Source organism: Otolemur garnettii, unplaced genomic scaffold, assembly GCF_000181295.1.
Source record: "Otolemur garnettii isolate 467f Iridium unplaced genomic scaffold, OtoGar3 scaffold00087, whole genome shotgun sequence".
Lineage (NCBI taxonomy): Eukaryota > Metazoa > Chordata > Mammalia > Primates > Galagidae > Otolemur > Otolemur garnettii.
Genome location: NW_003852482.1, coordinates 3,700,595 through 3,725,782, shown reverse-complemented (window position 1 = coordinate 3,725,782; position 25,188 = coordinate 3,700,595). Strand labels below are relative to the sequence as shown.

Here is a 25,188-nt window from a genome sequence, read left to right as displayed (position 1 = left end):
CTTCGTTGACAATCCCTGGAGACACATGAGGAGTCTACGCCCCGCACAGCTGCAACAGGACTGGGCACATCAAAGCCCAGCCTCTGGGGAGGGACAAGTCTGGGCACAGATCCCAGTAACATCTCACCATCATGAGAATGACTCAAAGTCCAAAACCTCAGAATTCTCGTCTCTCAGGTGAGGACAGTTGTCTGAATCTGTGGGCTCCTCAGGATGCCCAAGTGTGGGTACGAGTGTGGGGCTCAGAACTCGGGCGTGCGCGCCCAGGAGTGGCAGGGAGGCAGCCATCCCATTCTCACACTGGCAGGAGACTGCAAGTCCTGTGTGTGTCATCTGAACCCTGATGATGACCTAGAGTCTTCTGGACAAGACCAAATTTTCACAGGAAACAGCAGAATGAGACTGACCGAGTCTCATCCTCAAGGTCTTCACGCAGGACCTCGGATGCGTTCCCCGTGGAGGAGGTGCTTTCGCACCACGAGCACTGAGGCGGGCACCCAGCAGACAGCTCCGGCCAGACCCCCTTTGTTTCCCTTCTCCTTCACTCCCACATCTAAGGCATCTGTACCTTGAAGGGTACCTTAAATCAGGGGTATCCAACCCTTCAGCCTGTCTGAGTCACACTGGAAGAAGAAGAGCTGCCTTAGGCCACACATTAAATACACAAAGACTAACAAAAATTGAAAAGCAAAAAGAAAAGGACCCACGCATAACTTCTGTGATATCTGCCACCACAGATAAACAAAAAGTCCTCACGTCATCATCCTAATTCTGCAGCCCAGTCAGTCTTTTACAATCGTCAAGCAAGTCCCAAGTTTGCAATCGCTAATATAGAAATGTACATATATCTAAGCAATAAAAGGTGTTCGGGTTTTTTTAATTTTTTTATTATATGTGTAAAAGTGGACAACACAAAACTAGTGGGATACTTGACATTGTATTGAGAAGCTAACGCAGTAATGGCTGGTTGCAAGTAGGTCCAGGTCTCAGTGAGTTCTCAAGGGGCTCATCAGATGTTTTGGGTCTAGTTTTGCTCTTAATGTGCTTCCTTCTTGAAAATACTTGCTCACACCATGCAGGGGCTGCCAAAAAGCAATGACATGAATAAGGTGCGATTGGGAAGTAAGGGGTATTTGTCTCTGAGAAGACAGGCCCTAGAAAAGTCCAGTAAAGAGACAGGATCAGATTTTTCTTTAGCTGACTGTCAGATTGCAGCTCTGTGCATTCCATTTGAAAACTGGCAGGTAACATATTCATGTCAACTGCAAATAGAGACACAAATGCACAGAAATATTGATTATTTTCCCAGAAATCTTGAAATCTGTTTCCAAATTCTTGTGTCAAATTGAAAGCACGGTTGCCTATTTTTCCAAGTGCGTAAAATTATTTGCCTTAATTTGGGCTTGCCATAATTTTAGTTTCATTTGAATGCTGTTATGGTTTGAAGCAACAAAGTATTGGTTTCCACCTTGAAGACACATGTGTAACTCATTTAAATGAGTGGTCAAATCCACTAAAAATGCTAAATCTAAACCAGTTTTCATCATCAAATTCTGGCACAAATTCGGCTTTGGATGCCATAAATGACTTTGATAACACGTCACAAATCAAAAAATCTTTTCAACCTTTGGCCTCAACTTAGCCATCTTACTTCTGAAAAGTAAATGATGACACCATAGTAACATATTTTAAAGAATTCCTGTAATTAGTGATCATTCAATCCCGTGCCCCTTATGAAATTCACAGTCTTTTTTTTTTTTTTGTAGTTTTTTTTGTCCAGGGCCGGGTTTGAACCCGCCAATTCCAGCATATGGGGCCAGTGCCTTACTCATTCGAGCCACAGGCGCCACCCAGAAATTCAGTCTTGATGACGATTTGCATGATGTTATCCATTTTTTAAGATTTTGCACATAAATTTTCTCAAGGTTCCACGCAATGATCCTTCCCCAGACGTGCGTTTGGGGCAGCAATTGCATGGTCTTCTATTAACTTCACAAGCCTCTCCCCTTCACCCACCATCGCCAGAGCACCATCAATAAACACACCAGATATGTTGACGATGGACAAAGAAAATCGCCTTAACATGCTTTCTACTGTTTCCCGCAAATCTCGCTTTAGCTGTGTCTTCCGTGGCACTAAGGAAGCCATCTCTTCAGTGACACGATATTCATCATCAGCACCTCTAATAAAAACGGCAAGTTGAGCCGTTTTTGTAGCATCAGCGCCGTCTCCATCGCCAAAGCATGAAGTTTAAACTCAGCAGCTGTACGCGCCAGCATTCTTTCAGTACATTGTCCAGCTTCTTTAATTCACCTGGCCATAGTCTGGTGAGACAAACTGACTTTAGAAATAGCCACCCTTTTTTCCAGGGCAAATGATATCTGCCAGGCTTTCCGTACACTGCTTAATAAACTCACCATCAGTAAATGGTTTTGATAGTTTTGCTATTAACTATGCTACCACATAACGAGCTTTTACAGTGGAATCCATCTGACTTGTAACTTTAAAAAAAATTCTGTTGAGAACACACACTTTTTTCAGTTCTGCTGTTTTGTCCTTCACACCCCCTGGACTGGGCAGCGTGTTTTTGCATATGCCTTTTCGAATTATAGTCTTTGAAAACCTGCACAAATTCCCTACAAATTAAGCACAGCACCTTCCTTTGTGCCTCAACAAAAATGTAGCGATCTACCCACTTTTCATGGAACAGTCACCCTTCATCTGTAATTTTTCTTTTTTTGTGCTCTGTTTTCTTTTGAGATGTAGAAGCCATTCTGGGATTAAAAATATAATAATTAATTAATAAGGGACTATTAATTTACTTGTATTATGAAAATTAATTGGCAGGAAACTAGAAACAAGGTTTGGGCCGGTCCACATCCCAGCTGTGAGTGTAGGTGAAGCCAGGCTGACTGTAAAGCACGCAGGGGTGGGGGGTGGATATGCGAGGCAGCGCCGAGGTGTGGAAGTACTTTAATCAAATACGAACACTCACCTGACTCCTAAATAACATCAAATACCCAACATTGCAAAGGTGGCTGAAATAGTATTGGTAATCGCTGCCTGGCCAAGTCACCACGAGCGCATGTGACGTCTGATGGTGTCATTTGACTGAGCTTGGAAGACAACACACAGGTAGCTGCATACTGCATGAAGCTGAAATCCCACGTGTGTACTAACATCAAGCGCGCACATATGTTCATTTTATGCGACATTGCAACATGGTGTCATCCACAAATTTCATGCTCAAGAACCACCCAATCGAGTTCTACCAAAATATCACAAACAAATTCTCATAATGTTTTAAGTAAACTTATGATTTTGTGCTGGGCCTCATTCATGGCCATCCTGGGCTCTGCAGGCCATGGGTTGGACACCCCTGCCTTAAATCCTTTCTGGAGCAAGTTGGACATAACTACACAGCCTCCTGCTTCCCTTTCTGATACAAAGAGGCTAGTGCTGGACATGCTCTAGTACCCGGGGAGAGAGAAGACCTGCTACAGGCACAGGACCAACCCAGGTCTCGGGGCTCCAGCTCAGCAACTCTTCCTCTGCTGCCACACCTGAGGCGGTCTCAGTGCCAGCCGTTACACGGCCGCTGTGATGCCCCATATCCAGCCAGCAGGCGCTAGAGAGCCTGCAACCCCCTCCAGCAGGACGGGGTTCCCAGCGTGCCCACTTACTTGCCATCTGACAGGTTGATGCCCCTGAAGAGGGGGTAGTCCTCTGGCCCTGGCTTCCCCGTGTGGTCCTCGTAGAGGAAGACGGGCGAGCGCCCCAGCTCCAGGCCGAGCTGTTGGATGCCCTGCTCATTGTAGACAGAGACCAGAAAGGCCTGGCTGCCTTTCTTGGCTTTCACAGTGGTGAGGATGGAGAAGTCCTCGGGAAATGCAGATGCTGGAACAGAGGACAGAGGTAAGAAGGCGGTCAGGGAGTCCCCTCCCCCTGCCCACCTGTGGCTCTCTGCAGACAAACCATTGACAGGACCTGGCAGCACACAGCCGTCTGCTGTGCATCTGTGCTTTGATCAAACTGTTCCTGGAGCCCTTTGCTACTGCCACTTGTCCAAGCCTGGCCCCTCCAAGGTCCATTCAAATGCACCTTCCATGAAGCCTGACTGGTCCTTCCACCTGGGAGCCTCACCCCGGCCCGCCTCTGCTCCTGCACCTCAAAATATCTGCATATCAATCCCAGTTATCAGCTCCCAGACTACAAGCTGCCCCTGGGCAGAGGCTGTTTCTGAAGCAGCCTGGTATCCTGCACAGCATCCAGTCACTCAGCATTCACTGGGGGAAGGAGGGAGGCAGGGGGAGAGAGGGGGGGAGGCAGGGGGAGAGAGGGGGAGGCAGCGGGAAGAAGGAAAGAGGGGAAAAGGGAGAAGGGAGGCAGTAGCTGTGGGATCACGGCTGGAAGTGTGCTTTTTGATATTTCCTAGTCAACTTGCCAAACGCAGAAAAAGTAAAACTAAATTAGAAGACTTCAATCCAAATTTAATTTTTTTTAATCCCTAGTGTGTTGACAAGAGGAAATGCCCCTTGCAACATGGGCCAGAAACCATCTGAGGTGGCCAGAGGCAGACGCAAGCTGCCCTGTCAAGCTTGCCCGGGCCCATGCCTCACACCTCCCCACGGTCCACCTGTGTGACAGGAGGCCTCAGTCCCTCCTCTGCATCATCCTGGTGGGAAGGTCATTGGCTCCGGTGTGTGCAATCTGCGATTCTGCCAGGAGCCCACACCACCTGACAATGTGTGGCTAAGGATACATGGTGGGGCGGCAGCAGGACACAGAGAGACTGAAGAGGGTCAAGGACCTGCCTCGGAGCCGCCTGACTCTCAGCAATGCTCCAGGGCTCAAGGGCTTGAAGAATCCATTCCCTGAGCCACCCCTTCCTGGGCAGAGGGCCCTGAGGCCTTGGAGCACGGCTGGCGTGGCATCCACTGCTGTCCGTGAGCGCCCTCTGCTGATGGACCTCAGTGCAGCCTCTGGTCATGGGAGCAGAGCTGCAGGTGCCACACTTGGGTAAAGGGGACATCAGAGGCCCCACGCCCAGCAGCCTAAGACTCCCTAAGTGGGCAGAGGTTGACACCGCCTGCCAGGGCCTCTGCAACCTCTGGAGGACACAGGCCAGTGAAATCTCTCCAGAGCAATAAAGACGGAAACCAAGGCCCCTCCAGATAGTTAAGTCCACCCGGGCCCCCAGAGGCCACCCCAGAGTGTTGTGTGAGCCCCCCAGGCTGTGACAGAGGCAGAAGTGGGGCAGAGAACTCATCCTGGGCCGTCTCCCCTACCCACTCAGGTGCCGCCCTGCAGAGGCCCAGGGCTTCCCCACCCCAGGTCAGGCGTCCTGCACTGATGGCCCTGGTCTGTTTGCTATCCTCACAGCCATGATACTGCTGTCCCCACAGAGGCCTGGGTCACAGTGCTCTCAGTCCCCACCCCCATGCTGGGGGACAGATGCAAGTGCTGAGTGACAATGTCAGTGCAGCCATCTGAGGATGGGCAGATTTCAGAGAGGAGCCAGTACAGACTGCCCTCCTCTTCTGGACAGGGAGCCATCCAGGAACGGATGTGCTGAGGTCACCACTGCCACACAGCCATGGGCTTCATACTGTCCCTCTCAGTGTGGGGCTGTGGGTGGGGAATCTAACGGCCTTATCAGGGACCCCCAGTGGTGGGGGAGCGTAAGGCACCCTGTGCACACCCACAGGGAGAGACCCCAGCCTGCAAGGCCAGCGGCAGGCTCTTGGAGGCCTCACAGGTCCCTGGAGGGGCACGCAGAGCCAGGGTGGTGTTCAACCTGCAGCACACGGAGGTCCCTGTCCACACCCAGGCCCAGCAGGGACCGGAGTTAGCCACTCCCTCACTCTCATTTCAGAGGGTCCCCTGGACACCCCCATGCCAGGAGAACACTGCGTCCTGATGGTCACTCTGTCCTCAACAATGACAGGAGGAGAAGTGAGAGCTCCTTCTCTGCAGCACGACCCACTGTGAGGACCACCAACCTCCATGTCTCAAAGCTCATTAAAATGCTGTCTCTGGAGTTCTAAAATCACTATAGTGACAAATTTTCTCAGCTCAGATAAAACTCAAAAGGATAAATTATGTTTAACATAAATCTCTCTCCTGGAAAAATAACAATGGATTTATTGTCACGGTAAGATGGCCCATGCTAGCCGTGACACGATCTGGGACGCTGACATGCTTCATAATCTACTCTGGACGGTCAGGGAGAAACAGGGCTCCTGCCAGGTACTTCATATTTCATCTCTCCAAGAAAAGTCACAACTGAGGGGTGGGCTCAGCATTTCCCCTGCACTTGGGCTGAGGCCCGAAGGCAAGGACATGGTCAGGTGCGCGGTAGGAGCCTAATAGCACCCTTGCCAGGCCTGAACCAGCAGCTGTTGGGCATATGGATTAATCACTTGATTTGCTGATGTGATCAATAAGCACTAAGTGGTCTCCTTTGTGGTAGGCTCTAAGGAAACACAGTTGAGGATAGATACATATGGTCCCTGTCCTCAGGCAGTGACATTTACACGATACAGACAAAACCAACCATCAGGAAAATCCATGTTTGGGGTTGAGCTCCCCAGCCTCGTGGCTCTCAGAGCCCAGGTCACTGGGTCTAACCAGAGTAGAAAAGCTCCCAAGCAAGAGTGGAACCCTAATCTCCGCCCTGCCCAAGTGCAGGGTGACACAGCTGCTGGGTACGGGGCTGGGAGGGGCCAGGTCTGTGCTGAGAGGAAGGGGACAGTGTCCTGATGAAGGCAGAGCACCCCATGACCCTGACCCATTCAGCCTGCTGAAGGGCACAAAGCATCTTCAGGGAATCCGGGCAGGCCGCTCAGGGGAGGACTGGGGACTTTCTTTTCACAGAAATAGGCCACCTGGGCTCGGGCTTTCCCTGCACAGGTCCCCACAGCCTGGGCCTTACTGAGGCCACCTGGGCCACACCATCGCTCGCTCTGCAGCTGTCGAGGCAGGCCCAGCTGCTCCCCAAAGATGAGGGTATTTCAGCTCCCAGCCCTACATGAGGTGGCTGCTATGGGACTGTACTGGTCCCCTGGAAACAGCCATTTCTTGTCTGACTGTACAAGCCAAGCACTTTCCAAACAGTCTGAGCAGGGCCTTCTACATTAGCCGGGGTAGAAGGGAATAAAGCAGAAAGCACAGCCTGTGGACGCTTGCTCAGACACACAGAGTCTTGGTGGTTGCCCAGGTCTGAAGCCAGCAAGGTCACAGTGCCCAGTTCTTCAACAATGTGCCCTGAACATCGTTCCCGACCCGACGCTTGGGGGCCTGCAGAAATCTCTCCTTCGATAGTTCCAAAGCAACCTCCAGGGCTATTTGCCCTTAATGAGGCAGCTGATACACAGGGACCTGATCTACTATATAAGCTAGTTATCACTAGAGGGCCCTGTAAGAGCAAGCTAAACACTTTGGAGGACTTAGAAAAAACAAGAGCTTGAAAAAAGATTCCCACCATACTGTTCAGCAATTCATCCTAGCTTTCCAGCACGACCCTGTATTCCTGAGATCCTGTGGTGTTTCTGGCCACAAGATAACCCAGCAGGGAAGAGAATATGAAGGCTCAAAGTCCAGAAAATTTCTGTGCCAATGCCCCAGAATTGGGCTACAAAGGTAAGATTTAACAAACTGGTTAAAGATGCCCTCGAAGGGTCGGGTCCCCGATTTCCACGGTGTACCCTTATAGCAATGTGTGCACAGGGGGCATTTATGCTAAAGCTCAATGTCCACACAGCGATCAGCTCTCACTAGCCTTTCCCTGGCCCCAGAAGGCCCAGTCTCTTTAGGTCAAGATCCCTCTCCCTGGGGTTTTTTCCCTGTGGCTTCCAGGCAAAAACATAAGTCAGTGTTCAGTGGGTGATTCTGAAAGACATATTGTGCCCAGGTTAAGAAACACTCCTGTGTGGGCGGCACCTGTGGCTCAGTGGGTACGGTGCCGGCCCCATATATAGAAGGTGGTGGATTCAAGCCCGGCCTCGGCCAAACTGCAACAAAAAAATAGCAGGGCGTTGTGGCAGGCGCCTGTAGTCCCAGCTACTCGGGAGGCTGAGGCAAGAGAATCACTTAAGCCCAAGAGCTAGAGGCTGCTATGAGCTGTGATACCACAACACTCTACTGAGGTTGATAAAATGAGACTCTGTCTCAAAAAAAAAAAAAAAAAAGAAAGAAAGAATGAAACACTCCTGTGGGTATGTGGAAAACCAAATCCCTGCAGTTCCTTGGGGCACAAGCTCATCCTTCCTGATGAGTGAGACATTCTCAGGCTGGGTATCCACAACCCAGGGCGATTCTGGTACCCACAAAAACATCTGTGGAGCTCGAGGCAGGGTCTCAGCACCTCTGAGGGGATTCATCTCCCCCAAATGACATTCTTGAAAAGAACTGACCCTGACTCTCTCTCAGAGACAAACTCTAAAAAGTCATAGTGCTTGCCAAGGAGGGCTGAGAAAATGGGTGTGGATAAGCACATATCACAAAGAGGTCAAGCGAACACACAGCCAGGGTAAGAGGGCGGCCTGCAGGGACCCGGTGGGGCGACTGATTAACAGACACCTCATTACTCATTAAAACACTGCCCTGGTTCCAGGTTTGATGTTGGGGTCGCACCCAGGTCATCACATAGATAGTGCACTCTCTTCTAATAATTACAAAACATCTCATGAAGAGAATTCGTCTGCCCAGGGTCCCCTAGTCCCCATCTCACTGGAATCAGAAAAAGGAGCTATTACAGGCCAAGCCCCAGCAGCAGCCTGAGGCAGCGGGAGGAGGCAAGCTGTCATGGGCTCATTTATACAGATCCAGATACGCCCAGAGGGTTTAATTAACTCCGGGGGAGGGGGACACCATGCCACATGGCTGGGGACCGGGATAAGCTGGACAGTGCATCTTACCAGCTAAGGTGGCTTTCCACTCGGGTGTGTAATTACAAGCAGAGATGTGGTAATTGGCAATTGATTCTCATTACCAGCTTCGCGCTCTCTTGCTGAGAGTCATAATGTTTGATTCATGAGCCTCTTAGTGTCATTGCCCCCAATTAGGCCTCTGTCGGGAAGGGCTTCCTTTCCCATGACCCTGAGCTGCTCTTAACCTCACTCCAGGACTCAGCCACCTCCCTTCACACTTGCAGTCCTGGTGGCCCGTCTACAGCTGGAGATACACCTGCCCAGAAAGGAAGGGTGCAGAGGCCTCATGCATCCACCTCTGGAACTGTTTTCTCTGTAAGGATGTCAACCAGGCTCTGAGAGGAGCTTCCCAGGACAGCAGCACAGAACCCCGTGTCTCTTACCAGGGTACAGCTGCTTGGTGGGTGCGCTGAGCTGTGCATCTTTGGTGACTCTGTAAGCAACGTCCGGGCTTTTGGAGGATTTCCGCATCGGGCAAAAGCCTGTTGTCTTTGTTATTCCATCGGGCAAGTTGTGAAAATCTAGAACCTTCAGGAGATCTGCTGGCTGAGCTGAAATGACAGAGGAGTAGAATTAGCCACAGAGAGGAAGGAAGAGCCCCACGGGCACCCCAGAGGGCCAGGAGGACCACGGCCAGCCCCTCACCACCTCCCAGCCCTGCACCACCACCAGTCTCTGACAATTGGAAGACACTGGGCCCAGCATAGCTGGGAGCTGGGGAGGCAGGGCACCGTGCCCTGGGTAAGGGTTCCATGCCTGTCCCTCAAGCACCCACGTGCCAGGAGCAGCCCCAGCCACTCTCCTCTGATGACTGTGCCTGCTTTGGTTCCCACCTGCTCACTCTCTCATCTCGAACCCTCAGTGGGTAAGAGCTTGGCCGCCCCAGCGCCCCAAGGCCCGTTCTCATCGGCAGGTAAGGACACAGCTCCACACAGAAGCTGGAAGACCACAGGAGATGGGCTGCCAACAGGACCATCTTTGATAAAATGGGAGTGGCTGAGCCACCACTCAAGAGGACAAAAGCAAAGGCCACTGGCACATCTTGCCCCTCACTGTCCAACTAAAGTAAAGTCCCCAGAATAGCTTCCAGCAAATGTCCAGTTTCCAGGCACCCCTGGCATCCCAGGAGACCCACCCACGGAACAACATAGAACAGAGAACAGGAGCAGCCCCGCCTCCTTTCCAGAAGGCTCCTGAGTCTCCTCCATCCAGGGGCTGCTGAGGGCAGGGCAGGGCAGAAGCTGACCCATACCACCACCTGAAGCACTGACATTTGCAGGCGAGCCCAAGAGTCCTCCAAACACAAACTGGCCTCCATCTGCCGGGACTTCCTTCCCATACCCCGAGGACCCCAGACCTGCAGCCACTGCAACTCTTAGGGTCCAGACGCCTCCCTAAACCAAGTCAGTTCCACCTGGAAAGCTGAGCTCCTGTTACTACATACAAAAGGCTCCCTGAGAGTCCGGGCAGAAAAAACAGACTCAAAGTGACAGAACATGTGTGCCTAGGGCTGGGGCACCACCCTGGGGCACATAGGAGCCCAAGGCTCGTATCTGCAGGGGGGCGTGGAAGGGGCTGGACACACCATTCTGCAGCCAATCAGAGCACAGCACCACCATGTCCCAGATGTCCTGGTAGGACTGATGTGACCAGGCCAGGGGGGCTCATCCTGATGCATTTTCCTTTGGGAAGGAGGGGTCCTCCCTGCTCTGCTGCCTTCAGACACAGATTAGGAGTGTGGAGCTGTAGGCAGCTGTCTCCCAGGGAGCAGAGACTTTTGCCACGCAGTTGGGTCACCTGGGTCAAGCTGAGCCTGAAGACAGTCATCCACACAAACATGTTCATTGTTATGCTCATGTCAATTTGGGCTGGGTTCCGAGTCCTGCTACTAAAAGGTGAGGGCCCACCCTGGGTGCAGCAGGGCCCTAGGCAGGCCTGCTTCGGAGCTTGGCTCTCCCTAACTTTCATTTCTCCTGGCCTTCCTCCCCAGGAAGGTGTTACCAAATGCCTGGGCGGGAGATCTGGAGTGAGAAAGGACAGCCAGTGCAGCTGGGGCCCTGCAGCCAGGGAAGGTGGGTCCTCCAAACAGCCAGGCATCTCCACCACTTGTCCGGGCAGACCCCTAACAAGAGGCCCCCAGTTCAAGGACCTGTCCCCCAACAGGGTACAGTGCACGGTTCAGGCCCCACACACAGAGCTGGGCCAGGCTCTGAAGGAGATGGGGGCCCATCAAAGCTGCTCTTCTCCACCAGGAATCGCCCCCAGGCCATAAGTCTCCCCGGAAGGTGCCACAGGACCCAGACCCAGAGACGTGAGGGCCCCTCCTCCAAGGGCACCACTTGTACAACTTGGCTGCTACAGTACCCAGACCTCAGAGATGTGAGGGCCCCTCCTCCATGTCTACAGCTTGGCTTTGCTACAATCCTGTCAATTTAATCAAGAAACCAGAAACATGGAAGACTGAGGATGTCAAGGGTAGGGGGACTGCATGGTGACCCAGGACGCTTAGGACCAGGTTTCCAGGATGGCCTCCTCTCATTTACAGAACCTCTGCCTCGTGGCCTGATTTCCTGGTCTCTCCTCTCTGCCACCAGGGCCCAGCCTACCCAGCACTGTCAGTCCCCAGGCACCTGCGCTGCCCCCAAGCCCCCTAAACCCTCACTGGGCCTTTGCCTTTAACATCAGAAGCAGTGCCCAGTGAAGTGTGTGGGGAGGCACAGCCCGGCCTGGACTCGGCCGTGGGAAGAGAAGACTGCTGCCAGAACACCTGCCGGGGATGACACAGTGCCCAGCCCTGGTCAGCTGTGAAACCCGTTCCAAGGTTGCTGGTGGCCAGGGGAGGACATCAGAGATCCAAGCTGGGGCTTCCTGGACTCACATCACAACACACCCATGATGCTCTTCCCAGACTCACAGGCATCCAGCCTGTTTTCTCGATTGCTGAAGGCACAGAGCTGTTTTCCAGCAGGCTTCGTGGGTATGTTCTCAGACCTCTGTTGCAAAAGGTTTAAAAGGCCACCAGACCTCTCCCCGGCCCAATGCCACCCTCCTGCTGGCCAGGGACTTCCTGTGCCAGAGCTGGAAAAAAACACATTAGGTTTTCAAAAAGTTGTGGGGAGGGCCTGAGTGGAGCTGGGCAGCACGGGCTTCTCGAGACGTCCCTCCAGGATGGGAGCTCCGCCCAAACACACCCACTATGTGCAGCTGGGTGGGGTCTGAAGCCAGTATCACGTCCTGCTAGGGAAGAACTTGGTGAGTCGAGGCCGAGGAGGCTCAGAAGTCACCGGGCAGCCCCTGCGTGCAGTCCACACTCTTTGGCTCCACATGCATGAGCGGCCCCTGCAGGTGCGTCCAAAGTGCTCGCTGCAGACACACGGCATTGCCTATGTGGTATCCACAACCAGCGCTGCCCACTCTTCAATGTAAAGGTCATGGGAGTGCCCAGAGGCGCCTCCTGACTGATGCAAACAAGGCCATCTCCAAAGCACCATGAAACAAAAGCTGTGTGCTTACAGGTAGCCCTGCTGTGACTGGCGTAGCAAGTGCCCTGCCCTGCCTCAGCCCTGCAGCCCCACTTCCTGGCCCCTCAACCAGCACCTTCTGCACTACAGAGTCTGGTAACTAAAAACTACCTCTCCCAGATGCCCTTGCAACAAGGATTTGGGATGGAAATTCAATTCTATGAATGGGTGAGCGTCCCCTGGAGCTGGAACGTGAGTGGGAGGCAGCAGCACACAGGCTGCCCTGGTATCTGGGTGGACTGCCTGCCAGGGCCTAGAGACTCATGACCCCATGCAGTCAGGATGGCACCCTCACTGTGGCAGTGATGTCCTGAGTGGACAGTGAGTGGGGCCGCTGTGGCAGATGTCACACAGCCTGTGCCACCGCCTGGTCCCTGCATTCAAACCTCTCCCCCAAACAGCCTGCTGTGTGTGCGAGCCTGCCTGAGAGCAAAGCTCCATCATGAACAGTCCACCTCTATCATTTAATGAGGTTATAACCAGGTGTCACAGCCCCAGACTCACAGAGAAATGGGCACAGGCGAGGTCAGTTGTCAGGTATGGGAGCTGATGGAGAGAGAGCCTGGAGCATGTAGTTAGTCCCAGGTGCCACAACCCGCAGAAGGCAACAAGAAGGTCCTGGAAGCAGACACAGGCCTGACTCTGCTAGCGCACGGAGGAGCTTGGCATGGACAGGGGGCAGGGTGGAGGGAAGGACTGGCAGGCGGGTGGGCAAAAGGATCAATGGATAGACAGATGGATGAGTCAGTCATTCAGAGAGCAAATGGGGAAGTGGATGGTAAAAATCTAGACAGAGGGGCCAGAGACAGATTTTTCAACAGGGGCGGCTACGTCACCCACTAGCAATGTGTCCCTGCCTGCACAAGGGTGACCTCCCCTCTCCCAGTGAGCCCCCACGGAAGTCCTCTGCTTTACTGCCAGAGCCTACCCCTAGATGCCTGAGCACCGCACACCAGACCTGCTGCCCAGCCACGCCACCCAGTGGCCGCAGCTCTCAGCACCAAGACAGCCCTGGCTGGGACCACCAGTAGGCTAATGTGACTCAGCACAAGGAACTAAAGATGATGGTGAGGTACAAGGACATGGCCCTGGGCTCTACCCAAGGCCTGACACACACAGCTGCCACGATGGACACCAGTTGGGGCAGTGTCACTGCACCCAGTCCAGCAATGCTCACTTCCCTCCTTGGGACCCAGAGAGGGTGTCTGCTCAAGGCACCCTGCACCTCCGGGAACAGATGGAAGGAGATGGCTGCTTTCAGCAAGAGCTTAAATCAGCTTCTGGCTGCCACCTGGTGTCCAGACACTCCTCCTTGGTGCTTGGAAGCAAGGAGCAGGTGACTTTGGCCATGGCACAGCAGAGATCAGTGGTGTGAAGCTGGATGGGCTGGGCAGGGCTGCACTGGAACCTGGCTCTGCCCTCCACAACACAGGCCCTGGTCCGCATCATTGTCCATGTGTTGTGGAGGGTCTCAGCAGGACAATGCAGCACCTGCCTGGCAGGGGACTGGAGCCTAGAAGGGTCTTGCTGCCCCCAAGTCTCCACCCAGCCAGCCTTTGCTAAAATGTCCCTGACCACCTGCCAGGCTCCCCATCCCAGAGCCTCAGGGTCTGAGCTAAGCCCGCATGGGGACACCGACTCACCAGCCGGGTCTTTCATGAGGAAAGGAAACAGCCCATGACCTAGCCGGGGACTCTGTTTCAATCTTTACCCCAGTGGCTTTCCCTGGTGGGAATGTGCCCATCAAGACTGGCTCACTGCTTGCATTTCTAAGAGTTCAGGGCCCACCCAAACAGCTACTGGGAGGAAGTCTCACCAACTCTATTGCTGCTTGTGTCTTGCTTGTGTTCATGTGCAAGGCCCTCGTGGGGCTCCCATCTCCCCACCAGACTGTCACCCACAGGCCCGGCTGGCACCTCTCCCTTCCCGGGGTAGGCTTGGCTTATGGCTGTGGTCAAAGTGGGTCACGTCCCCTATAAAGGGGACACACTGTAAGGACAGGCCTCTCTGGCCTCTGGCCTCATCAGGGTAGGGGCTGGCAGGAGTCCGGTGCCTGGAACATGTGGGCAGCACTGGCTCAGCCTGACATTGGACCCCAGACAACACCTGCCACCTTCCCCAGGGCCCCAGGCAGCTTCACAAAGCAGAGCCTGGAACAGGGAGGGACTGCAGGGCTCTGGCCCCAGGGACTGCATCTCTGTGATAAGGAGGCCCAGAGACAGAAAACTAAGAATAACTTAATCAGGCTTGTAGCTAGACCATCATGGTATCGTTTTAATGGAGATTAGCAGTGCAGGGGAGGCTCAGAATGATGAGAATAGGTGAGAACTGAAAGCCTAAAAGGCATCTGGGACCACAGAGGGCAGAGGCCACATAGCCCTGTCAGAGAGCCAATGACTGCACATCTTATCTGCTGGGATCTTGCACAGATTCTGCCCAGACCCCACACCCTGCCTACCCTTAGAGGAGCACCGACCGCCTGACCCCTGCTCCTCCTCCCAGGCCCAGCCCCTGTGCTGTAGATAAGGAGTCTCAGACTGGCAGGGGTCAGCTAAGTGGCCCAAGCCCTGCCTTCTGTTTAGATCCAAGTGAACTCTGGAGGGGCTGTATCAGAAGGCAATTCCCGGCTCGGTGCCTATAGCTCAACCGGCTAAGGCGCCAGCCACGTACACCTAAGGTGGCGGGTTCGAATCCCCAGCCCGGACCCGCCAAACAACAATGACGGCTGCAACCAAAAAATAGCCGGGCGTTGTGGCGGGCGCCTGTGGTCCCAGCTACTTGGGAGGCGGAGGCAGGAGACTCGCTTGAGCCCAGGAGTTGAAGGTTGCTGTGAGCTGAGGTGCCACGGCACTCTACCCAGGGGGATAGCTTGAGACTCTGTCTAAAAAAAAAAAAAAAAAAAAGAAGGCAATTCCCTATTAACCTCATCCAGGGGACGCTCTGAAACGTGCTCCCCAGGCCACAGCTGCACGGGGAGGTGGGGGGGGTGTATGTCTGGACACCTGGCACCTCCACTACAGCCCACACCAGCCAGGTGCCCTCTGCAAAGTGCAAGCGCACACACCTGCCCCACCCTGGACCTGCAGGCTCCAATAGTCCAACTGCCGACACCCCAGAGGGAAAGGTCACCCTCCAGTCACATACACTACTACCTGAAAGTAAGCTGTGCTGAGCTGAGGACACATGTGGGAATGGGCTGACCAGGCTGCCATGTGCAAACAGGCAAAGGACACCTGCAAGGGGCCCTGACAGGGCAGCTGTGTACTCCGGGGCCACATAGGAATGCGCTGGGCACAAGCCATTCACCCACCCCGAGGGGCAGCACACGCCAACAGCAGCAGGACTGTCCCAAGGACAGCAGAGCCAGGCTGCCTCTGTGATGGCCTTCCGCTGTTCTAGCGGCCAGGCGGTGCAGACCAAACTTAAGACTCCACACTGAGAACTAGGAGAGCATGGTGGCCCCCAGGGGACGTTCCATCCTGAGTAAGTGCAGGATGTGTCCCCTTGCCAGCGTGCCTGTGATCGTCACCACTGCTTTCCTCCATCTTTAGTAATAGGTATGTTTCTCTAACCCTGTCATTTCTCAGAGGACTGGATAGAACAGGATGGAGCATCACCAGGGACACCAGGTACACCAGGCCCACCAGCAGGAGCCTGTCACTCCAGAAGCCGAATCTGCAAGCTTGAGGGGAGCCAGATGAGCAAACCGAGTAGCTCATCTCCTCATTCTGGAGGAGAGGCAGTGGGGTGGGGGGCGCGCTAGCAGGCAGATTTCACCCTGCTGGGGTCGGCTGTGTTTGCACAGGTGGATTTCGTGGGGTCCAGCTGCTTCCAGGAGGCCCCAGAGGGTAGGTGGCTGCCACTGCCTCGTGCTCAGGCTGGCAAAGGGGAGGGGTGAGGATAGGCCCATGCCTTCCATTTCTGCACCCAGCCTCACCAGGCCTGGCACCCAAGAAGTACTCATGAAGCTGTGCTAAGGAGTCAATGGGCACGAGACAATTACAGAGCAGCACCAGCTTCGGATCAGACCTTCACGGCCCAGCTGACCAGATGGCTTCTCGAAATGGACAAGCAGCACCAGTCACCATGGCTCAGCTGGGCACAGGTGCTCCCTCACACAGCCACGTTCCATGAACACCCACTGCACACCAGGTGGGTCAGAGGTCCACACCATTTCTGAATGAACCTTCCTGTCTTTCCAGAGTAAGGAGCAAGGACCTGGCCCCACTGACCTCATTTCCAGACAGCCTGTCCCCAGGAGAGGCACACGGGCTTCCTGCATGTTCTGGTGGAATCTTTAAGACTTAGAAGGCAATAACACACATCTTCCCCTGCACAGAAATGCTCAACAGGACAGGTGCAAGGACAGACCCTAATCCAAGAGCGGTTCCACTGCCCTAGGCCTCAGTCTCCCTGCTGCAAGGCAGGGACAGCAAGAGGACCTGCCTTTCCCAGAAAGCTGTGAATGGTGCTGAGATCAGCAGCCTGGTAAGGCTGGACTCTCAGACTCCTTCCCACACTCAAGGGTTATTTTGAGTAGTTAAAGTAACATGAAAAAAAGATCCCTTCACCTAAAAAAGTTCAAGGAGAGTGGGAAGTCCCACCATAAATTGTGATGAACCTTGGTCTTCTGGTCCCTGCCTCCTCTGTGTCTCCCCAATACCACCTCATAGCGAGGACCCCCAGTACTGGACTGGCAGGACAGGCTCCCAAGGACCTGCTATTCTGAGGACTGTGAGCTCCTTACCCTAATCCACAGTGGGAGAAGACAGTTTGGGTCAGAGAAAATGCTCAGCACAGTACAGGGTGGAAGGAGTGAATGAGCAAGCCAGCAAAGAGCAGAAGAAGGAACGCCCACCAATGAACAGGTGACGCAGCAAGCAAACAAACCAATCAGTGAGCAAAGGCAGGAATGAGCAGACCAACTAACCAAACAATGAGCAAATGAGCTACTAACTAACCAACCAATGAACAAAGGAACTGAGCAACCAACTAACCAACCAATGAACAAAGGAACTGAGCAACCAACTAACCAACCAATGAGCAAAGGAACCAACCAACCAACTAATGAACCAAGGAACCAAGGAACTTGAGCAACTAACCAACCAATGAATGGATGAACAAACTAACCAGTGCACAAATGAAGGAACACACCAACCAATGAACAAGTCAATCAACAAACCAACCCACTAATAAAGGAAGGAGCAAATGAACAAACCAACCAATGAACAAACAAAAGAGCAAATAAACCAACCAATAGAAAAGTGAACAAACCAACAAATAAATGAACACATCAACCAATGAACAAATGAAAGAAACGAGCATTCCGTGGACCCAAGGTGAATGTCAGGGGTAGAAGCAAGCTCTGGGGGTGGCAGTTCTCAGCACCTCAGTTAGGACATGCACATGCCCATTGGACCTGGCATTTCCCCTGTGGGGGCTGAATCCTCAGAGGGTTTCATATCGTGCAAGGACACCACGCTGGATGGCTCAGAGTAGCACAGAACTGGAAACAACATAAATGCTCATTGGTCAGGCGACAAAGTTGCATCTGTGAAACCCACTGCTGAGGCTGGACAGGAAGGGATTGACCCAGATGGCCTGACATGGAGCAACGGCCAAGACACACCACTAAGTGGAAATAGCAAGTCATGGAAACGTTTACAAGGCACAACCCCCCTCATGTCAAAATAAATAAAAGATGCTGATGTAATCAGAAAACACATCACATAAATACACACACACAGAAGTCCAGGGCTGTCCAGAAGGGCTGACATTCAGCAGAACAGAGGAGGGGCAGGTCTGCTAGGCACTCTCCAAATACATCTCCTTAAAAATCATGTAAGTATATATCCACATAAAATTTGCCTAATTTTGTTAACAAAAAAAAATGCCAAAGGAAGATTTTAAAGTGTGGAAGTTTAAAAACGGGGCCACAAATTCTTGAACACAAGGTGGGCTCTGTGAGTGTGTGATCCATGGCGGGTGATGGCAACAGCACTGTGCCAGCCCACAAGAGGGGCTGTGACACGCTGGCAGGTCCACCTCCTGGGCCTCCTGGAACACTCCTCGGAACCAGACACCATGCTGTGCGGAAGCCCAAGCAGCCCTGTGGACGGTCCCATGTGAAGAGGAATCTGGGCCCTTAGCCAACAGCCAGGGCCAACAACCAGGGCCAACAGCCAATGTCACAGCAAAGCCATCTTGGAAATGGATCCTTTTGCCCAAACTACTCAACCTGAAGTCACAAGCCCTGCCCCAAATGCAGCTTCCCAACTTAAATAGGAGATTACTGTTGTCTCAAGACATTCAGTTCAGGGTGACTGTCATGCAGCCAAAAAGCAAGAAGCAAGCGATAAACAGGGAGGGTGTTTACAGCAGAAGAACACAGATACACTCTTGCAACGATAAAGGAGGGAGAAGGAACAAGTGAGTAACATTCAACATCACTGGTAGTTAAACAAATTCTCCTTCATCTCCCATCAAACCGGCAAAAACGATTTTTTTTAAGGCAGAGTCTTGCTCTGTCTCCCCAGCTAGAGTGCAAAGCTAGAGGCATCATCACAGCTCCTGCAGCCTCAAACTCCTGGGCTCAAGCACTCCTCCTGCCTCAGCCTTCCAAGTAGCTGGGACTACAGGCGCCTGCCACCATGCCCAGCTAATTTTTTTTCTATTTTTAGTAAAGGGTCTCGCTCTTGCTTAAGCTGGTCTCAAACTCCTGACTTTAAGTGATCCCCCATCTCCCACCTCAGCCTCCCTGAGGGCTAGGATTACAGGCATGAGTTCACTGCACCTGGTCCAAATATTTTTTTTGACAGACCAAATATTGGCAAGGATGCCAATTCTCCCTCAGTACACCCTGGAGTCTAAACTGACGCCTTTCAGGAGATACTCTGATACTTGGTACTGAAAGTTGTAAAAGCATTCCCGGCCTTCCTTCACCTGTGGGATTTAGCTTGATCATGGACTAGAGATCCACACAGCACTTACTGACCCCACGACAACTCTGTGCAACACCAAAGAAACCTCCAAAGAAAGCAGGTGTCCCAAGCTGGTAAGGGCACTCTACATGACAGAATGTCACAAGCTATTAATGCACACTGTTATGTCACATTAACATTAATATCTATTGTGTTTGTTAATAATTAATATGAAGAAGGGGATATTTAATCATATGAGAAAACGCTCATGGTATTTTTTTTTAAGTCAGGTTTAAGAGAGCAAAATTACATCCAGTAAAATTTACTCTTTGCAAGTGTGAGTTCTATGAGTTTTGCTAAATGTGCGATCCCCAACCCCCACCACAATGAAGACACAGCCCCCCGCCGCACCTCAGGCCGCCACCTCAGCAGTGCTCCCATCTCTCTCCCCACCTGTGGCCTCTGGCAGCCACTGGTCTTTCTTCTGTCCCTACAGTTTTACGGTTCCTCAAATGTCATGGAGCAGAATCACGTCACCTGTATCTCTGTATCTGCTCTCTACACTTTGTGCCACCCTGGAGCAGGTGGCATCCCTCTTTTTGTTGCCCAGGAATATCCTGCTGCATCAATGTGTCTCCATTTGTTTACCCCCACACTGGTCCACGGATACTGGGTGCCTTCCAGTTTGGGGCTATTACAGTAAAGCAGCACACTGACGCTCCCATGCGTGTCTCCGTTTGACCATACATTGTCATTTCTCCTGAGTGAAAACCCAGCAGTGAAACTGTCTTGTCCTATTTTTAAGTGTATGTTTAATCTTATACTAAGTTGCCAAACTACTTCCCAAATTGGCAGCACCATTTAGCATCCCCATCAAGAATGGGTGACAATGGGCATTGCCAGTGGCTCAAAGGAGTAGGGCACCGGCCCAATATGCCGGAGGTGGTGGGTTCAAACCCAGCCCCGACCAAAAACTGCAACAACAAAAAAAAAGGGTGACGATTTTTCCACTCCCCAACATTTCTGCACATGGTAGGATTCCCCCATGGCTTTAATTTGTATTTCTTTGATAAAAAGTGCTGATAAACATCTTTCCAGATGCACACTGGCCATTTCCATGTCTTCTTTCGTGAAACATCTGTTCAAATATTTTGCCCAGTTTTAAATTGGGTCACTTCTTGAGTGAAGTTGCAACCATATTTTATATATTCCAGACATAAGTTCCTTATCAGATGTGTGTTTTCCAAGTACTTTATTCCAATTTTATTACTTTTCCATTTTCTTAACAATGTCTTTTGAAGAGCATAAGGTTTTACTTTAATAGTCTGATTCATCAGCTTTTTTTTTTTTAATCTTTCATGGCTCATAGGTTTTGTGTCCTAAGAAATCTTTGCCTAACTCAAGGTCAAGAAACTCAAGATTTTCTTTTATGTTTTAACCTTTATACTTTTAAATAATACATTCAGATCTCTGATCAATCTTAGTTTTCATGTATTACTTGAGGTAAGGGTCAAGGTATACTTTATTGCAAAGGAAGTCCAAATATTTCAGTATCCTCTGTTGATAAAGACTATCTTTATCTTTGAATTATCTTGGCACTTTTATGGGCATCACAAGATTATTGAAATGTGAGTCTATTTCTGTCCCCTGTCCTCCCCCGTCGGCCTATATGCCTTTGTGTCAGCAATATCCCACCTCCCTCATTGCAGCTTCATGGTGAGTGGTAAAATCCAAAGCATAAGCCAGTTGTCTTCCTTTTCAAACTGTTTTGGTTATTTTAAGTCTTTTCCATTTCCATATAAATTTCAGAATTATCCTATCAATCTCTATTTTAAGGAGCCTACTGGGATTTTAACTGGCATTACATTAAATCTATAGATCAACTCGGGAGGAAATGCTCTCTTAATCACGAAGTATGAGATATCTCTGCATTTCTTTAGATCTTCTTTAATTTCTCTGAGAAACACTCTGCAATATGCACTGAGAGGTCTTGCACTTTTTTTTAAATACAAAGGGCACCAAAAAATGTGTGCAGATTTTAAGAGACGTTATCTATGCATTACTTTCTGAAGTTGGACTGAAGTTTCCGCTACTGGTCAAGTGTGCCTAGCCATGCTTCACACGTCCATTTTACCTGCAATCCATATACTTTTGGGGAATGATCTATCTTACTTCCAACGAGATCTCTCTTAAGATATGTATACATTTTTTGGCATCCCCCGTATATCTCTTAAGCATTTTATACTTTTCATGTTATTGCAATGGCTGTTTAAATTTTTATTTCCAACTGTTCATTGCTACTATCTAGAAATACCACAGACTTTTATATATTGACTTTGTAGGCTGTCACCATGCTGACCTTATTATTCTAGAAGTTAATTTGTAGTTGCCTTAGAATTTTTTACAGTTGATATAGTAGTCGGAAAATAGAGACAGTTTTGCTTCTTTCTTTCTCATCCACATGCCTTTTATTTTATTTTCTTGCCTTATTCCACAGGCACACAATGTTGAAGCACATATCCATGTGCTGCTCCCAGTCTTACGGGGAAAGACTCGGTGTGTAGATTTTACACAAATGTCCTTTATCAAGTTCAGGGAGTTCTCTTTTAGTCCTCATTCACTGAGATTTGCTCATCATATTTTAAGTTTAAAACTATTAAGCCATCCCAATTTTGTAAATACAGACATAGAATACACAGAAGGAAGTAAATACATCCGAATGTCCCTTTACTAATTTATTTGGCCGCACTTAATACAAGCCAATGTCATCCTCTGCCTCCTCACTGTCATCACAACCTCACAGTTTAAATGAGTAAGGGATCGTCATTCTTATTTTTATGTTCTTCTTTATACTTTTCAGTAGCTTTTAATATTTCTGTAATGAACCTGCACTGCTTTTGTAACAAATTAGTGGAGTAATATGCCACTTAAAGTGCAGCAGGAAATGCATTATACAATTAGACGTCTCTCTGCTCTCCACATCCACCTAAAACTTCGGGACACTCACAGATCTGTTGGCCCTTGCCTTGATAATGGGCAATTTTTTTAACAGGCCTTTATAAAACAAAACCACATTTACCCTTCTCAGGAATGTCTCCATGCCCAGGGGTGTGACAGCCACTCCATACCATCAGTCCTCACCGGGCCCCTGGCTGAGGCCCGGGTACAGCTCCCACCTGCCCTTTTGGGCTAAAATGTGCTCAAGAGACAAATGTGTCTGCTGCCTCCTTGCTCTTCCCCTGCTCAGCTCCTATTTGCCTTTTAATTTTGCTCAGAACAGACAGCCTTAGATATAGAAGGAAATTGGGCCCCAGAGATGATTTAACACCCATTAAAGGCAGCAAAGCAAGCAACAGGACAGATAAAGTTAAAGGATACATTTCCAGCCACAGATGAAATCCACCCTGTCTACTCACCACCTACACACGCGCACGCACACACATACACACACACACACGTACGTCTGAGCCCCCTGCACTTGCACAGATCCCGTGCAGCTGCCCTCAGAGCACGGGCTGCCACCAAGCTGGCACAGCCCTACTGGTCCTGTTGGTTCAGCTCTCAGATTATTTCTTTCAGTTTACGCGATGCAAGTGAAAGAACAATGCTCTGGGTCACGCTGACCTTTAGAGGAATATCTTCCATGGCTTCCTCCAGGACCAGCAGGCATTTTCAGTTATGAGAGCTATGCAGGCTTTCAAATAAACGATGACTCAAACTAGCAACACAAACTGCCAATGAACACGTAACTCATAGAGCCACAGAAAGGCCCCCAAAAGATGCACCACAAGTTGGGGGCAGGGCTCCAAACCCACTCCCAAGTCCCAGCAGCATTCCCTGGGCCCACACTCAGTGAGCTAATGAAGCCAAGTTTCAAGGTCTCCTCCAGGGTGCACAGCTAGGGGCTCTCCAGGTGTCACATCTGCAGGCCCAGAAAACCCAGCCAGCCCTCCGGGAAGTGGGGCAGTCAAGTGTGTGGAGCTACACAGAGTTCATTTCCCCACTGAAAATCCCTGGCAAGAACCCATCCTGCTGCCCCAGGCTAGCCAGTCAGGATGTGTGCCAGGCGGGCCCTCTCCCACCCATCTCTGGGCACCCTCTGACATCCGCCCAACCTACCCCACTCCCTGGGGGTGCCCCAAGGCAGACTGTAGGCACCAAGCACATTCATCCAATGTGGCACCTGGAGTGCTGACATCACTGTCTGTGCACTGAGCCACAGCAGGGACTTAGCAAATGCACAGAAGGCCAAAGAGAGGGAGGGAAGGATGGGGGACACAATTAGCATCTACTGATTTCTACTTGATATTTTAGAGGATTCTAGAAGGTTCTAGAAGATTCCCTTACATTTTTCTAAGTGGGACGGAGGAGGGCTTTCACGTGAGTTGTTATTGTTATTAATAATTCAACTCCCCGTGACAAGCTTGTGGAGAGCAGAAGTACTGCTCTGCTCCCTTCTCCAGGTGAGGAAACTAGAGCTCACCTAAAGGTCCAAGGCACTAGGGACATACCACAGGCCCAGTGAACAGCCACACCAGGTCTCAAGCATTACCTAACAGCTCCCTCTGCATCTCCAGGAGCAGGCAAGGGACAGTAATTGGCTTAACAGGGTGAGTAGCCCCTGTTACCTAACATGGGGTCCACCTGGTCTATTGCCTGAGGATAATGCTGCCTGGGGCATAGTGGCTCAGTGATAATTGCCTGTTAGTTGGAATGTGATTCTGCAACCAAAGGGTTTTAAGATGGCCGTAGGCTGGGGTACAGTGAGTCAGTGTCTAGGCATCCACCCCAAGGAAAGAATCAGAGAAGCAGAAGGAATTTACCAGAAGGATGTTCATCCATGTGTTATGTGTAACAGCAACAAGCAGAAGTAACCCAAACCCCAAACAGAGGAACAATGAAGTAAGCTGTGATAGGAACGCACAGTGTGGGGGTGTGCAGCAGCCGCTGACACTTACGAAGAGTCGACAACAACACAGGGCAGTGTCTGTGTCTACAGGCAGGACACAACCCTGTCTCTACACATGAGCTCACCACCCAAAGGAAAAATGTGAGGAAAGGGAAAGAAAAAGTCATTTTGCTATTTCCCAGATTTGCTTTAATGACTATTTTTATAGTCAAGGAAAGTTAACAAAATTATCTGAGAATCAGTAGAGTCTCTGACTCTATGAGCAAATGCCCTGGAATGTGAGGACTTTCTATCCCCCACTGTCACCGTGGGGTTGTCCTGTGTCTTTCTGCCCCTCCTGTCACACCCTACCTCGTGGAGCACCCCTCCCTGAAACTTCCAAAATGCAGGAGGCACCTCACTGTCATCCTGACTGTACTGGCTGCTGCCGCTACTGGATCTCTCCTGCCTCTCAGTTCAAGCCAACAAATACAGCTGGAGAATTCAGTGGTGTCTGCTGCTAGTCCGAGCACCCCAGAAGCTGAAGTGAGTTGGCCAATCTTTGCTCTAGTGTAGACAGTATAAGTATGAGGTGGTTGTAAGCCACCATGATACAAAACTACAAAAGTGTTATTGCAGATAGAGTAACCCAGTGCTGTGATAGATGGATGGAAGGAAGGAGAGAAGGGAGGGAAAGAGAGAGGGAGGGAGGGAGGAAGGGACAGAGGCGTAGATGAAAGGATGAGTGGGTGGATAGATGAATGGATGGATGGATGAATTGGATGGGTGGATACATAGAAGGAGGGTGGATGAGTGAAAGTATGCATGGATGGAAGGATGGAGGGTAGGTGGAGGGTGGATGGAGGATGGAGGGTGGATGGAAGGTGGATGGAGGCATGGATGAAGGATGATGGAGGGTGGATGGAAGG

At 51.0% G+C, this 25,188-nt stretch overlaps 1 protein-coding gene across 2 annotated transcripts in view; it reads right to left on the bottom strand.

Moving 5' to 3' along the window:
- The window catches only part of COL5A1 (collagen type V alpha 1 chain), a 179,024-nt gene that overhangs the window by 129,749 nt on the left and 24,087 nt on the right, over positions 1-25,188 (bottom strand). For both annotated transcript variants that reach the window (XM_003794863.3, XM_012808312.2), the window contains exons 2-3: positions 9,314-9,481; positions 3,684-3,897 (exon numbers count right to left, since the gene is read on the bottom strand). In XM_003794863.3, coding sequence (XP_003794911.1) covers positions 3,684-3,897; positions 9,314-9,481 — 382 coding nt within the window. The remainder of the gene's footprint in view (positions 1-3,683; positions 3,898-9,313; positions 9,482-25,188) is intronic.